A 16,061-nucleotide genomic window follows, 5' to 3' on the forward strand; every position below is an offset into this window, starting at 1 on the left:
GTTTTCTTAGTGGGGCACCTGGGTGGCTCAATCAGTTAAGCATCTGCCTTTGGCTCAGGTCATGATCCTGGGGTCCTGGGATTAAGCCCTGCCTCAGGCTCCCTGCTCAGCAAGGAGTCTACTTCTCCTTCTCCCTCTGCCCCTCCCCGCTCATTCTCTCTCTCTCAAATAAATACATAAAATCTCAAAAAAAGGATTTTTTAGTAACATTTTTTTTCTCTAGCTTACCTTATTTTAAGAATACCGTATATAACACGTAAAACATATAAAATATGTGTTAACCGACTGTTTATGTACCTGTAAGGCTTCCAATCAACAGTAGGGTATTAGTAATTAAGCTTGGGTTGGGGGCAAAGTTATATGTGGATTTTCAGCTGTGCGGGGGGTCAACACCCCTAACCCCCACGTTGTTCATGGGTCAGCTGTATACACTATATAATTTTGGGGTCCATTCTCTCAGTCTCTATCCATCCCCTCAAGCCCACAACCTGCCTGGTAGAGCATTGTATGCACAGTAGACATTTAGAAAATTTGCCATTTCTTAGCCAACCCCACTTTCTGTCCTGTTGAGCTTTCTGAAACATTAGACACTCCTATCTCCAATCTCCTTGGTACCAGAATTGGCACAATATTTCTACACATCTACACTTGGACAATGAGTAATGGCATCATCTAGGGAAGAACAAGTAGCAGATTCATGAACTTCATTTCTTTTCAGCCTTTTATGCCAAGGCTAATTGCTTGTTTAAGTAAATGCATCTGACTTAAATAACAATTGAAGACGTTTTGGGATAGTTTGAGTATTGAATTTCACATGCAGTGACCAAGGCTAAGAAAATTCAGGTTAATGTCCTGAAAACTTTTAATCAATATGGAGGCTTTTCCTTACGGAAAGAAATTGGCCTTGGCAATGGACAGAATCAAGGGTCAGAAGTTGAAATACCCTTGGTCAGACAGGTAATAGAAATGAGTCAAGTAGGTGGGGATTGTGATGAATTGGGACTGCTGTGACTGTTATAATGGGAAAGCAGGCCCAGGGTGGCCAGGTCATCCAATTTTTAAAGCCAATCCAAAAAGTCAAATTCTATTTAAATGTGATATTTGAGTTTTAATTATTGAAAACGAATTCAGGAATATGGATTATTCTCATGGCTATCATTTTGCTTCCTCTAAGCTAACCAGAGACAGTTTATGGATTTTCCAATTGTTCTTTCCTCACCCTAGGAATTAACCATTATTCCGTTCTGACCTGTGACAGCTACATCACAGAGTGTAATGGGACATTACTGCGGGACACCTAAAGCTAAGTTCTGAGCAAGCATCATCTATCGAGCAGAAAATCTGTTCATATGTATGTCTTTGAATATATTTGTTTCCTGTTAAAGTAGTGCTTCCAGTAAAAGTGCTGTACCTTGCATTGGAAATGGCTGGGAAAACCCCTCCTTTTGCAAGTGGGGGGCTAATTATTTAGTGACATATCCTCTGCCTCAGTTGAGGTTGGCTATAGTCCAGGTAAAAGAATGCCACAGAGCAGTGGCTTAACAGGACCTTGGGGAGTTATAGCAAGGGACAGTTCGGAGAATTCACAGCTTACCCCAAAGAAAATCCCTACTCATATCTTTCATGGTAAATTGTGTCTAAAGGTTATTACATTCAAGGTGAACTTTACAGTATACATTTGTAGAGTGTTGTTCTTTACTTATTCACATTGATACAACAGATCAGTTGATAGACAACCATGGCCCTGTGTGCCCAGAATGCTCCTTTGTTTCTGTGGCCACCCTGTTCCTTGCCCTGGACTCCTCAGACCTCCCCGAAGATCCAGGCACTACAGTGTTAATACATGTCCCTGGACTGCAAAGGGCAGAGTCTGTTCTCTTTGCTAGTCAGTCCCCTAGCCATACCAACTTAAAATATCTTATTATTATTTTGGAACACTTGAACCAGAATGCCAGGACTCCCTAAAAAGCAACATAGTTTGGATGTTAGAATGTTTTATTCTTACTGCTTTCCTTCTAGTAGCCACGGGCCCTAGTGGGAAGCCTGAGATGAGTGGCAACAAACAGCTCAAGGAACATGACACATATTTTACTGAAAGCCAGAGGTCCTTTGTTCTAGTCCCAATATGTAGTGGATGCCCTGAAGCATATTTCATCTTACATTTTTCTATTATTGGAAAATTTTGACTGGCTAATTTTAAAACATAGATTTTTCCCCCCTGCAAATATGCAGGTTCCACACACATACTCTGCAGTAGCTGCGAAACAGTTGGAGAATTCCCCATGTTCAGTGACCTCAAAGTCACACTTCAAGCTGTGCTGTGGTCTCTTGCTAGTACAGTAAAACATATATGAGTTGTGACTGGCTGCAGAGTCAGGAGCGGGTATTTTAGGGTTTAATCATCTGGCTCCATTAATTTTGGTGGTTGCTGTACATCTTTCTATTTTTGTCTCCAGTTAGAACTGTCAGGAGAGGACGGAGTCAACCAGATTTCTGCAAATGCTTTTGTAAAAATGTCATTTGCCAAATCAGATGTCCAAGACAGTGCTCACACTTTCACCAGTCTCCACACCCGTCACAGGCTTTCCCATAAATGACTATCCAAGAGCCTGGGCAGAGAGCAAAGATGAAGCAGGGAGCCAGAGAGAAAGTAATGAGGAAACAGCTTGGCTTTCACAAACAAGCCTTTCCCCTAATTGCTCCCTCCTGTCACAGCCCCCATGGCAGCAGCGGCAGCCTCTGACCTCGGCTGCCGTGGTCTCCCCGGGTGATGGGCAGCCATGCATGAGCAGAGAGAGGAGCAGGACCACAGACCTGGAGAACATACCTCCTTCTGATAAACATCAAAATCACATACTGTAGTTTTGAGATTGTTAGGGGTTGAACTGTGTCTCCTCCCCCAATTCATGGTGAAATCCTAACCCCCCAGTGCCTGAGAATGTGACCTTGTTGGGAAATAGGGGCATTGCAGGTGTAATTAGTTAAGTAAACATGAGGTCATGCTGGGGTAGGGTGGGCCTTTGATCCAAATGACTGGCGTCCTTATTCAAAGAGGAGATTTGGACCCAGATGCACAAAGGCAGCATGTCACATGACGACGGAGCCTGAGACAGGAGTGATGGGTCTATAAGCCTAGGAACAGCAAGGATTGCAGCAAACCACCAGAATTTAAGGAGAGACAAGGAAAGATTCTCCCCTGCAGGCTTCAGAGGGAACATGGCCCCGAGGGCACCTTGATTTCAGACTTCTAGCCTCCAGAACTGCGATATAATAAATTCCTGTTGCGTTAAGCCACCCGCTTTGTTTTGACAGCCCCGGGACACTAATACAGAGACCAGGCCTCAACTGCCATGTCAAGAGTCAGAGTTTTGAATTTAAGTGCCTGTTAGAGTGCTCTACATATCTGACTTTGGGGGAATAACATCTGTGGGCTCACTGTGATGTTGACATTTTCCTACTTGGCGAACTTACATTGGAGGGGCATGAACACTCAGATTGAGAATGTGAACTCTGTTGTCATCCATGAGCTCAGTTACTTAGGGCCTGTGTGATCTTTGGAGTTAATCTCTTTACTTTTTAGGTTCCTCATCTGTAAAATGGGGTAATAATAGTATCTTCCTCACTTGATATAATCCATAAGGATTTAGTGAGGTAAAGCATTAATCCATGTTCATTTAGCAACTATTTATTGAGTCATGGCATGTGCTGCATTTACAATTAAGTAGGGAAAAATAAACAAGAAAAAAGACAACTAAGATAATTCCGACAAAGACTTGGGAAGAGATCAATAGGGTCTTGAAAAAAAAGTGTAAATGGTGGTGATCACTGGAGGCGGGGGACGCACTTTAGATAAGAAATCCAAGGACTGCTTCTGTGAAGAGGTGAAATTTGAGCTGACACCGAAAGGATGAATAAGTGTTAGTGAGGTGAAAAGCTGGGGAAAGAGGGAGGAGGCTATGCAAGGCCCTGAAGTAGAAAGAACATGGCATATTCGAAATGTCTGTTCGGGTAAGGAGTAGATGGCTATAGTAGTTTTCTATTGCTGCCATAACAAATCACCACAAATTTAGCAGCCTAGAACAACATCTGTTTATTATCTCACAGTTTCTGGGGGTCAGAAGCTGAATTCTCTGCTAAGAGTTTGTCAAGGCAGAAATCAAGGTAGCAGTCAAGGGTCTGAGGCTCAGGATCCTCATTGGTGGTTGGCACTTCTTTTTCACATTACCCATGTGGCTCTTTGCATTTTCAAGCTGGCAACAGCAGATTAAGTCCTTCTCAGGTTTTGGTCTGCCTGCCTTGCTTGCCTCTGCTTTAAGGGCTCATGTGATTTTATTGGACCCACCTGGATAATCCATGCTACTCTCCCTATTTTAGAGTCCATTGTTTAGCCCCTTAAACATATTCACTGTAACATATTCACGGGCGTGATACCTCATCAGATTCACAGTCTTGGGGATTGGGGTGTGGAGTCTTCTCACCCGCTGTAATTCGCCTACCACATTCTATGACTGTGGAGAGGAATCTGATGATGCAGGACCTTATGGATCATGGTGAAGATTTTGAAATCTAATTTAATGGCAATAATTATAATAATTATTATCATGTAACTACTATGTATAGCATCTATTTATTAGCACTGAGCACTTTGCCAAACATTACAAAACATTATCTCATTGGATCCTCCTAATAGCCTTTTGAGAAAAGTACCACTGTACTCAATTTACAGATGAGGAAATTGAGGCTCAAGTGATTTGAGACTGTATAACTCCTGGTGAATCCCTACTTAAACCCAGATCTGTCTAGTTCCAAATTCCATTATCATTTTTATTTTAAATCCTCCTTATTTAGACATGTGTTTAAGATATATAGGTATTAAAGAGGGCATGTACTGAATGGAGCACTGGGTGTTATACACAAACAATGAATCATGGAACACTACATCAAAAACTAATGATGTAATATATGGTGGTTAACATAACATAATAAAAGAAAAAAAAGAAAAAAGATATTTTTAGAGGTTTCAATAGGGACTTTTCTGTTCTTCTGGGTAAAAGCATAATTGCATCTAACTAGATGTTTTTCTGTTTGAGCCCCCTAGCCAGGCCTAGGGGAACCCTAGTGATTCTAATCATTACATCGTAGCCCAGGACTAGAGCAGATTTGGCATCTTATGTATGAAAAAGTCTTAAAGAATCTCCAGAGCTCCAAGAATCAAAGCTTGTTCAAATTTTGATATACTTTTCTCAATACTCAGTTTGTGGACTTTTCATTTTCATGGGCCCAGTAGGGGTCTGAATACTATCTCCTGCTTTGCCTTTGGAAATACCTTGATTTTTGTCGAGGGCATTGGACTTGGAAATTTTTCAACGTAGGAAGGACACATTATAAGGCAGTAAGGCAGTGTTCAATCATGGGGCCATGGCATCCACATTCTAATCTTCTTGAAGAATCTCATTAATTATCTGTATTTTGATGACAGTTAGAAACCTGGTCATTTTCATGAATTTTCCTAACAGCTAGACAGAATCTTGCAGTCCTGGGGATTATAGGGGAGCACATTTTTACTTGAGGCTGAAGAATATGCCTTGCTCTTATCCCATTGGCTTCCCTATTCACCTCTTGGTCCACCTTGCCAAGGATAAAGTTCTAGAGGTCTGACTCCATGCTGGGGACAAGAGGTGACTAGTCACATATTAGTTCTTACTCCCCATCAGCTGTCTACATACAGTGGTCCCTTGCGTTTAAGGGTCTGGTAGACAGGAGATGCAGAGGACTAGAGTTGTGGAGCCCACCTCCAGGCGGTAGTCAAAGCCATTCCAAGGGCCTGGGGGGAGGATGGACTGTTCTTCTCTAGGTAAGCAGGTGTAAATGTTGCAGGAGTAGAGGCAATCAGGGAAGGTATGTCCCACTGATTGGAGCTGTGTCCTGGGAGATTGCCCGGTGGGCCTATTTTTGCAGAAATGGTCCAGTCCCAGTTCCCAGGTGCCTGCTGATTCAGGGAAATTCATCATTAGTTAATATTTCAGTGCCTATCGAGCGCTGCTTCCCTGTGCTCTCTGTAGCTCCAGAAATGCTTGCTTGGGGATGTGCGGCTAGGACCCAGAACCCCAGGAGAGAATAAGAAACACACGTGCATTCCCATTGCCAAAAACCACTTCTTTGCAGCTGCAGAACAGAAACAGATATCAACACATTTAAGCCATACAGGAGGGGGAAGAATTCCACCCCAAATGAAACTTTGTTTGCCAAGTTTCTCGCTAGTCTTTCCTATACGGGGGGTAGGAAACATTCCCAGAAGAGGATGGCAAGTGAAGTTATGACAAACTTAACCGACTGAGCCACCCAGGTGCCCGAAGTTACGACAAACTTAAAAAAGGCAGTTTGCAAGGGAACGCGATCTTCAACAAATGAAAAAGTGTAAATGGTAATATTCCAGCAAATTAGCTCCTAGAGAAGCCCTTAGGCAGAACTGTAAGCCACTATAATTAAGGATTCGGAAAATATCAGTATTTAATTAGAACCTCTTTTCTTGGTGAAATGCTGTTGTGTTGCTCTAACTTCAGGTGTAAGCAACTAAACATACCCATTTCGAAAACATGTTTTGTTGCAAGCCTAGAATCAATGCTAATGTTAATTTGCTTATCTTGTGGCTTCCTCGCCTGCTTTTTGTTTTGTTTTGTCTTATTTGTTTCCGATTAGAGCTGAATTTTAAGAGCATTTTATCTTTAATTCCTGAATACAGCCATCTCCAGTTCCCAGGCTGTTACAGGTATTTATTCACACACACTGGGGAACATCCCATAAACCTACCAACTCCTCTGTAATCTAATAAACACGGTTCCTCTAATATTTAATGCATATTTCTGGCAGTTGTTTTAGACAAGGAGTTTTCAAATCCATTCCCAATGTAATCAAATATCTTGACAATAGCAAAATGTTTCAGCTTTATCCCTTAACAACATTATAGAAATTGGCTTGTGCCACATGAAATGCTGATTAAAACACACACACACCCATGCATGCACACATGGAATACCTGGTGCCTGACTCACGATCAGTCTTAGGCCCCACTCTTTGCACATGGAAAATTCCAGACAACAGATAAACCTTTATTCCTTTGCCTATATAGGGACGCGTGTAACTCAAAATGTTTTCCCGCCGTGATGGAGAAGATGAGGCATTATCAAGCCTAACGCTACAATTTAACGCTTCAGAAGAACGAGTGTATATCATCACTCCCTCCGTAGCCAAGCACACTAATTAATATTTATTGCACCTGTCAAGCCAGGAGCCACAGCCAATCCATTCCTGTGGCAGTTCAATGGGAGACTGGACACCGTATTTCTCCTTGGCAGACACGTTTGGGTCATCAGCAAAGACGAAAGCCCCTCACCCCAGCGAGACGTCCTAAACACTCGCTTTTCTCTTGCAAGATTAAACCATTAATTCTGTTCCTGTTAATTTTTCTCCTTGTTGGAGATTGCTGTAAAAAAGGAAGTGAGGGGAGGGTGGAGAAAGGATGAGAAGCAGCTGCATGTTCAGGATCAGCTGTCGAACGTATTTATTAGAACAAGGGCTTTTGGAACCCATGACCTTTGCTTTGTATCAGACATCCCTTAAGGGTTACAGACATGTTGGGAGAGAGATGGTTATAAATCCTCCTGAAGTTTAATCAAAAGCGGCTGACGACCCAGCAGTAAACATGTTATTAAAACTCTTTGGCTTCGAACTTGGTTCAGCATTGTCAATACACCTCCATCATCAACAGGTAGCTGGCAGTGGAATTAATTAAGCTAGGGTAAAATAATAAATGAATTCTCATATTGCACCTACATCAAGGAATTTGGCACTCGGCACAGAGAAGTTTCTATCAAGGCTGTGAATCATTCTGTAGCACATCTGAGTAAACCCAGCACGGCTGTGGAACGAAGTTTTCTCAAAAATTTAATTAGGAGAACATGTAAACCGTACTGGAGAAAAGTAGGGCACCAAATGCTGCCTTATTTATTTTATTTTACTTTTTTGCTAATTCTATCAGGAGCACCTCTGTCATTAGAACCACATGACCCAGACTGTCAAGCTCTTGATTAACAGGAGGAATACCCATGAACTGATCACCGAAGATTATCTGGGCCATTAAATTTTCCCTTTGACATAACTACTCTTCCCTTGAGGATGACAATATATTTTTTTTAATTTTTAATTTTTTTAAAGATTTCATTTATTTATTTGAGTGGGAGAGCGTGAGAGAGCGAGCACGAGCAGGGGGAGTGGCAGAAGGAGAAGCAGATGTCCCGCTGAGCTGGAAGCCTGAAGAGGGGCTCCATCCCCAGATCCTGGGATCATGACCTGAGCCGAAGGCAGATGCTTAACCGACTGAGCCACCCAGGTACGCCGAGGATGACAATATTAATGCTGATGATAACAAAGCAAGAAGAGCAATAATAAAAGAGCTAGTAGATTCTGAGCTGGTATGATGCCCCAGGGACCAAATGTTTTACATACATTATCTCATTTAATTCTTACAACCCTTGGAGGCAGGAGTTATTAGGTCCATTATAAACAGATGAGGAATGGAGGTATAGAGGATGCTTGTAACCACTATCACTCAGGTATAGTCTGTTACACTCCAAAGCTGTTCTCCTGACTACTGCCTTGTCTCTAGGATGGAGGCTACTTCGGAGGGCGGTGGGGGTAGTATGAGAAGAATTCATTTACATGGGAGAGCCACACCTCTGCAACCTCTCTAGTGCTGTCCCCTGGCTCCTGCTTGGGTCCATATTCCCTGGGGCAGTGTTGTTCATGTCCTGATCTCTGATTTTGAGCTCCTTTCTCCCAAACTCTCCTCATCCAAACTTCTCCCCAGGGTCATGATGGCTTGCTGGTTACCTTCACTATATGTTACTCATTTGTGGTAAGGTCCATGCTTCTCTCATCAGTGCCTAATATGATTCTTTGGGAGCCTTCTATTCTCTTATTCCATTTCTCTTCTGACTAATCGATGGGCCTGGCACATACATCCAATTGCTGTCTGCAACATCATCTATTACTCCTCTCACAGTGTATTACGGCCGCACCGATAATGTTTCCCCAAAACCACCCTACAGTGTGTTTGTGGGTTTACCACTGCTAGAGACTTTGAAAGTCAATTTAGTGATTTCTAATTTTTTATTGGGGGCGTGGTTGTCAATGATGACTTATTTGGGGTTGGTAGTGACCAGGTTGAAGAGAGATTCTTAAAATCCCAGAGCCAAGAAGACTGTACAGACCACTGGGCTTTAGAAAGAGCCTTTCCACTCACTAGGCTGGCCAGTCACCTAATGCCTTAGCCTCAGATTCCTCACTGTAAGTTGGGGATATTTATTCCCCTTTCCATAGCGTTGTTAGAAAGATTAAATGAGATATATACAAAACCTTCGGCGCAGCGTATGCGCTCATTATTATTAGATGTTTTGCATATAGTTTTCCAAGGGTCGTTTTCAAAGGGTGGTCCTCCAAACAGGAGCAGGGGTATTGCCTGGGAACATGTTAAAGTGTAAATGCCTGGGCCCACCCTAGACCTACTGAATCAGAACTTCTGGGTGTGGGTCCCAGTTATTGCATTTTAACAAGCCCTCATGTGATTGTGATGCTCTAATGTTTGGGGACCACTGGCCTACATTCCAAGGCTTCTCCTTGGCAAGAGTTACATTTTGATGGCTGGACACCTGTTTTCCCCTTCCTCTCTTCCTCATTTGGATAATGATGACGGCCGCTTGCTCACCATCTTTCTCCTCTTCGCTCTTGGTGTGGGGTAGAGGATTCAGCTGGCTTCCCTATTCAAAGTAAGATTTCGACTGGGAAACTTTGCTCCACTAGGGGCTCATCTGTCTTTCTAATAAATGTCGCCTGCTTCCCATGCTGTTCTAGTGGAAATCGTGGGACCCTCTGGGTAGGAGCTGATTCTATGCTCTGTGGATTGTTTGCCTCACTTTGTAGTCCTGATGATTATTCCTAATAATAATAATTACTGAAAGCTTTTCTTTGACTTGATTACTGCTTCATGCTGAAGAAAAAAAAAAAAACTCCCTTCAATTTTTTTTTTTCTTTTCTGAGGCCTGACAAATGACTATTACCATGTTAAATCATTCACCTGTGTAAAGCAAAGATTTTTATTTATGTCTCTGATGTTTGCTCTTTAATATCTTTAGAAAAACATAGAATTTATATTAAATTGTAAATGGGGACTTTCACTCTAAACAAAGGTCTGCAGCTTTTCCTTTTTACTTGTTTGCCATACTTAATTCAACTCTGGAAGACTGGTACACGCATCATTTCCTCCTCATCTCTGTTTCACTGTTGAGTGAAGTGTTTTGAATTAATTTTGTTAAATTATTAATAGCTCACTATTGGAAAACATTCCAGCTCCAGAGTTTGTATTTCATCAAGCGCCGTGAAGTAATATGGTAGATTTCATGCACACGAATGAATATGCTTCTAGTGGTTAGGTGAAATTTTGGTCCTGGCCTACGCACAATGAATTCTCATGAAGATATAATTTAATAACAAAGTGGATATTTTAGTTTTCATTAAATCAGGACAGTTTCCTGGGAATCAAATGATTAGAATTACAGAATGGGTTGGGTCATTCATTTATTTCATTGAAATGTGCTAGGCACTCTGTTAGGCACTGGCAGTATGGGGGACGAAAGGAGACACGGGCTTTGCCCCTAAGGACCTTATGGTCTAGTGAAGAAGACAATCAACGAATCACCAGAATAAATGTAAAATGACAACCATGGTAAGTAACTGTTATAAAAGAAGGGAAGAAGGTACGTGTGAGCATATGACAGAGAAATTGACCTGGTCTTTCCTGGGAAGTGGTGTTTCCTCTGAGGTGAGGCAGGAGTATGATTATTTCAGGAAAAGGGGTAGGATGGTCATGAGAAAGGGTACTTCAGAGAGATGGAACAACATGTACAAATGTCCTGTGGCAGGAGGGAGCATAGCATCTAAGTGGGGCTGAGACAGGTCAGTGTGGCTAGGAGTCAGGGAACAATGATGGCCCATCAAGGAGTTTAAAGCAGAGGAAGATGTAAATAGATTTAGGTTTTGGCAAGATCGCTCTGGTTGCAGTGTGGGGCGTGGGGTTGTCAGGAGACCAGAATGAATGTAGGCAGACTAGCCAGCAGGCTATTTCAGAAGAGATAGCACAAAAGGGCTGGATTGGGGTAGAAGTGGCAGAGATGGAGAGAAGGGAGTGAATGTAAAGATAATGACAGGATGGTGATGGGCAATAGGTGATTCTCTGATTCTGGTGTGCATATGGGTACTGTTCAGCAAGTTAAGAGACCCCTGGAAGAAAACCAGTTTTGCCAGGGAGCTCATGTCTGCTTTTGGACTGTCGAGTGTGGTGAGCCAAGGGAGGGCAGGATATGTGGGTCTGGAGCTCAGAGGAAAGTCTGAAATAGTATATGTACATTTATATTTATCTGTATGTATGTGGTGATGCATCTACAGGCATGGATGAGACGATGGGGCATAGATTCCTACTTTAAGGAATAGGAAGGAATTCCTACTTTAAGGAATAGGAAGGAATACATTTAATGCTAAGTAGAGGAGAAGACGAGAAGGAATGGCCAGAGGCAGGGAAGGAAATGAGAGTGAGGTATCGCTGAAGCTGAGGAAAGGAAGTATTTCAAGAGAGCAGGAGTGGCCGACAGAGCCAAAGCATGCCAAGAGAAAAGGCCAGCAAAAACATCTACCGGATATGGAGAAACCCGTGGTTTGGTTTGTCTGACACTGGATCTTGGGAAAACAATGAGTGATGATAACATAACAGTGGTCCCTGAGAATAATTGCAATATGTACTCTTGAGGTTATGCATCTCTCCCTACCTGAACCCATCTCCGGCCCGAGAGGGAGGAGAACAGGGAAGAAGACCCCCTGAGGTATGAAAGGTAGGGAAGCATATACAAAAGTAGGCTCCAGAGGCAGACGTCAAAGTTTACATTTTGACTCCAAACTACTGAGCTTGGCTGGATTTCTTTATTTCCCTAAATCTGTAAGATGAGCATAACTACCTTACAGGTACTTGTGAGGATTAAGCAGGTATGGACCAAAAGCTTAGCAAGGTACCTAGCCCACAGTAAAGGGTAAAAACAATTGTTCGGGGGTGCCTGGGTGGCTCGTTAAGCGTCTGCCTTCGGCTCAGGTCATGATCCCAGGGTCCTGGGATCAAGCCCCGCATCGGGCTCCCTGCTCGGCCAGGAGCCTGCTTCTCCCTCTCCCACTCCCTCTGCTTGTGTTCCCTCTCTAGCTGTCTCTCTCTCTCTCTCTGTGTCAAATAAATAAATAAAATCTTTAAAAAACAAAACAAAACAAAAAACAGTTGTTTGTTTAATAACTGAATGATGGATTTCAAACAGGGAATGAGGAAGCGATACGTATTTTAGCAACACGGCTATATCATCTATCATCTGTCTATCATCTATTTAAATGGCTTCATAATTAGAAGAATATTTATCATCTATCTATCTAAATGGCTTCATAATTGGAAGAATAACAATAACTAAATACAAAGAATGCTCATTTCTGTTACCATGGAAGGGGGTTTCTAATAGTGTGCCATAGTCCTTTGCTCCAGGCCAGGTCATTTACCTTTTCAGTTAATGTTTTTCATGAGGATGTAAAAACAATATTATGAAATGTACAGATGATAAGATGATATGAATGCAGAGTGATAGTAAATATAACCTGTGACAGAATAAAGGTTGAAAACAAAACAAAACAAATGGTCAGAATCAAATCAGACAGAAATTTAACAAATTAACTATTGAGTCTAATAAACCAACTGCACAAATTCAGGACAGTACAATTCATATGGTTTTTTTGTAAGAGATTTAGGTTTTGAATGGACAGTGAGTTCTATATAAGGCCATGATGGGAGACAGCTGCCCCCCAAAAGCTGTGTAGACACTGCTGTAATCAACGTAATTCAGTTTCTCTCTTCTTTTGGGGCCTCATCTAAACTACATTTCCCAACCTCCCTTGTGTCTGTTTTTTGCCAATGGAACACAGGAAAATGTGTTTCTCCTCTGGGCCAAGGCAGTTAAGGGAGAGCACTAAGTCTTCTCCCTAATTTCACTTTTCCCTTGACTTAGGGCTAGACCCAGTGGGGGCACTCTGAGGACCTAGGAAGTGCCAAAGCCCGGGTCCGTGAAGGAATGTTGAGGAGAGTCTTTCCCCTGCCCTTACCTCTTGATCTGTAACTTCATGTCACCTAAGAAGTGAGAAAAAACCCAAACTAGCCTGCGCGCTGGAGCTTCTCACTCTCGCTCGCCCGCCCACTCCCTTGCTAACTCGCGCTTTCGCTCGCGCTCTCCTCGCGGATCGAAGGGGCTCTAGCCACAGCCTCTGGCTGGGAAGGGAGACAGAGGCGGCGGCTCAGGGGGAACGAGGCTGCAGTGGTGGTGGTGGGAAGGTGTCGGGCGAGGACGAGCAGCAGGAGCAAACTATCGCCAAGGACCTGGTCGTGACCAAGTATAAGATGGGGGGTGACATCGCCAACCAGGTACTTCGGTCTTTGGTGGAAGCATCCTGCGCAGGTGTGTGGGTACTGAACCTGTGTGAGAAAGGTGATGCCATGATTATGGAAGAGACAGGGAAAATTTTCAAGAAAGAAAAAGAAATGAAGAAAGGTATTGCCTTTCCCACCAGCATTTCAGTAAATAATTGTGTATGTCACTTCTCTCCTTTGAAGAGCCACCAGGACTATATTCTCAAGGAAGGTGACTTGGTAAAAATTGACCTTGGGGTCCATTTGGATGGATTCATCGCTAATGTGGCTCACACTTTCGTGGTTTCGTGGTTGATGTAGCTCAGGGGACCCAAGTAACAGGGCGGAAAGCAGATGTCATTAAGCAGCTTACCTTTGTGCTGAAGCTGCCCTACGCCTGGTCAAACCTGGAAACCAGAACACACAAGTGACAGAAGCCTGGAACAAAGTTGCCCACTCGTTCAATTGCACACCAATAGAAGGTATGTTGTCCCATCAATTGAAGCAGCATGTCATCGATGGAGAGAAAACCATTATCCAGAATCCCACAGACGAGCAGAAGAAGGACCATGAAAAAGCTGAATTTGAGGTACATGAAGTATATGCTGTGGATGTTCTTGTCAGCTCAGGAGAGGGCAAGGCCAAGGATGCAGGGCAGAGAACCACCATTTACAAAATGAGACCCTTCTAAACAGTATGGCCTGAAAATGAAAACTTCGCGTGCCTTCTTCAGTGAGGTTGAAAGGCGTTTTGATGCCATGCCATTTACTTTAAGAGCATGTGAAGATGAGAAGAAGGCCCGGATGGATGTGGTGGAGTATGCCAAACATGAACTGCTGCAGTCATTTAATGTTCTCTATGAGAAGGAGGGTGAATTTGTTGCCCAGTTTAAATTTACAGTCCTGCTCATGCCCAATGGCCCCATGCGGATAACCAGTGATCCCTTTGAACCTGACCTCTACAAGTCTGAGATGGAGGTCCAGGATGCAGAGCTAAAGGCCCTCCTCCAGAGTTCTGCAAGTCAGAAAACCCAGAAAAAGAAAAAAAAAGAAGGCCTCCAAGACTGCAGAGAATGCCACCAGTGGGGAAACATTAAAGAGAATGAAGCTGGGGACTGAGGTGGGTCCCATCTCCCCAGCTTGCTGCTCCTGCCTCATCCCCCTCCCACCACACCCCAGGCTCTGTGAAGTGCAGTTTGTCTTCTCCACCCAGGACTGCCAACAGAGCAGTGTCTCCCTGCCCCCATCCCTGTCCCCACCCAACCCCTTCCAACAACAACCAGCTCCAACTGACTCTGGTCTTGGGAGGCCAGGCTTCCCAGCCACCAAAGACTACTTTAAATAGAAAAGAGAAATTGAATAATAAAATCAGGAGTCAAAAAAACAAAACAAAACAAAAAACCCAAACTATTATGGGTTAAGCCATGGAGATTTGGGGACTAGTACCACAATGACCACCATTATTTCTCACTAAAAAATCAACAACCACCAAAAATAGAAATGAAACAAAACCACTTTAGTTTTTCGTGATATTAATAGAAGTATGGTGTCCAGTTTAATGGGAAATGATATTCTGATAGAAATTGTCCAGGAAGATACTAATGACTTGACCAAGATTTTGTTTTCTATTAGTAGAGCTATAGACCACAGCCTGATTTTTAGGTTCTTGGCTTCACACAAGACATGGACACGTTGGGAGATATCTTGGCATACACTAAACATTCAGTAAGTATCTGTCGATGAATAAATATTAAAATGTATACGTTCAATGGTATGACCACAAGAGAGGTGGTAAATTGAATCCATGTCCTATTAAGGCTGAGATTATTCAGCCTGGAGAAAATGAGACAGGATCTGTAACACCAACTATTAAAAGTACTATTTTGTAGAAGAAGTATTAGATCAGTTCTCTGGGAGCCCACCAGGTGGAACTGGAATAATAGCTTGAAGTTAGACATTTCTGTTCATTGTATGATGATGGAACTTATGGAAGTCCCTCATCAGTCAGAGATGTTCAAAGAAGTAATCTCTAACAGCATTTGAAGTGTTTAAGCAAAGAGTGAGTGACCATCGGTTGGGGGATATTATGGAAGAAATTCAAGTACTGAATGGAATCCTGGATAAGATGCACCTTAAGACCTCTTATAACCTTAAGGTTCTATGTTCACATGGTTCTAAAATAAATTTCATCTAGAGATAGTGTCAACAAAAGCCACTGAACATAGAGACTCCTGTGGTGGGCCACACCTAAATTGTCTACAGTGAGAGAAAAAGTCTTTTTCATCTTTTAAATAGTAGTACTATTTTGTTCCTTGTAGAGCAGAGATGATGAATACTTTTCCCAACTGTCTTCTCCAGATTGCTAAATGTGGCTCTGCCTGATAATTTTTTTAATCTTTTTTTTATATTATTATTATTATTTTTATTATGTTATGTTAATCACCATACATTACATCATTAGTTTTTGATGTAGTGTTCCGTGATTCATTGTTTGCGTATAACACCTAGTGCTCCATGCAGAACGT

General features: G+C 42.6%; 1 protein-coding gene across 1 annotated transcript in view; it reads left to right on the forward strand.

The window, feature by feature from the left end:
- Positions 1-14,718, forward strand: part of LOC110578164 (proliferation-associated protein 2G4-like) — a 106,424-nt gene extending 91,706 nt beyond the window's left edge. The window contains 4 exon segments of the mRNA XM_044914744.1: positions 13,267-13,846; positions 13,849-13,900; positions 13,903-14,216; positions 14,218-14,718. Coding sequence (XP_044770679.1) covers positions 13,267-13,846; positions 13,849-13,900; positions 13,903-14,216; positions 14,218-14,655 — 1,384 coding nt within the window. The 3' untranslated portion in view covers positions 14,656-14,718.
- Positions 14,719-16,061: the final 1,343 nt, after the last annotated feature.

This window comes from Neomonachus schauinslandi, chromosome 5, assembly GCF_002201575.2.
Source record: "Neomonachus schauinslandi chromosome 5, ASM220157v2, whole genome shotgun sequence".
Classification (NCBI taxonomy): domain Eukaryota; kingdom Metazoa; phylum Chordata; class Mammalia; order Carnivora; family Phocidae; genus Neomonachus; species Neomonachus schauinslandi.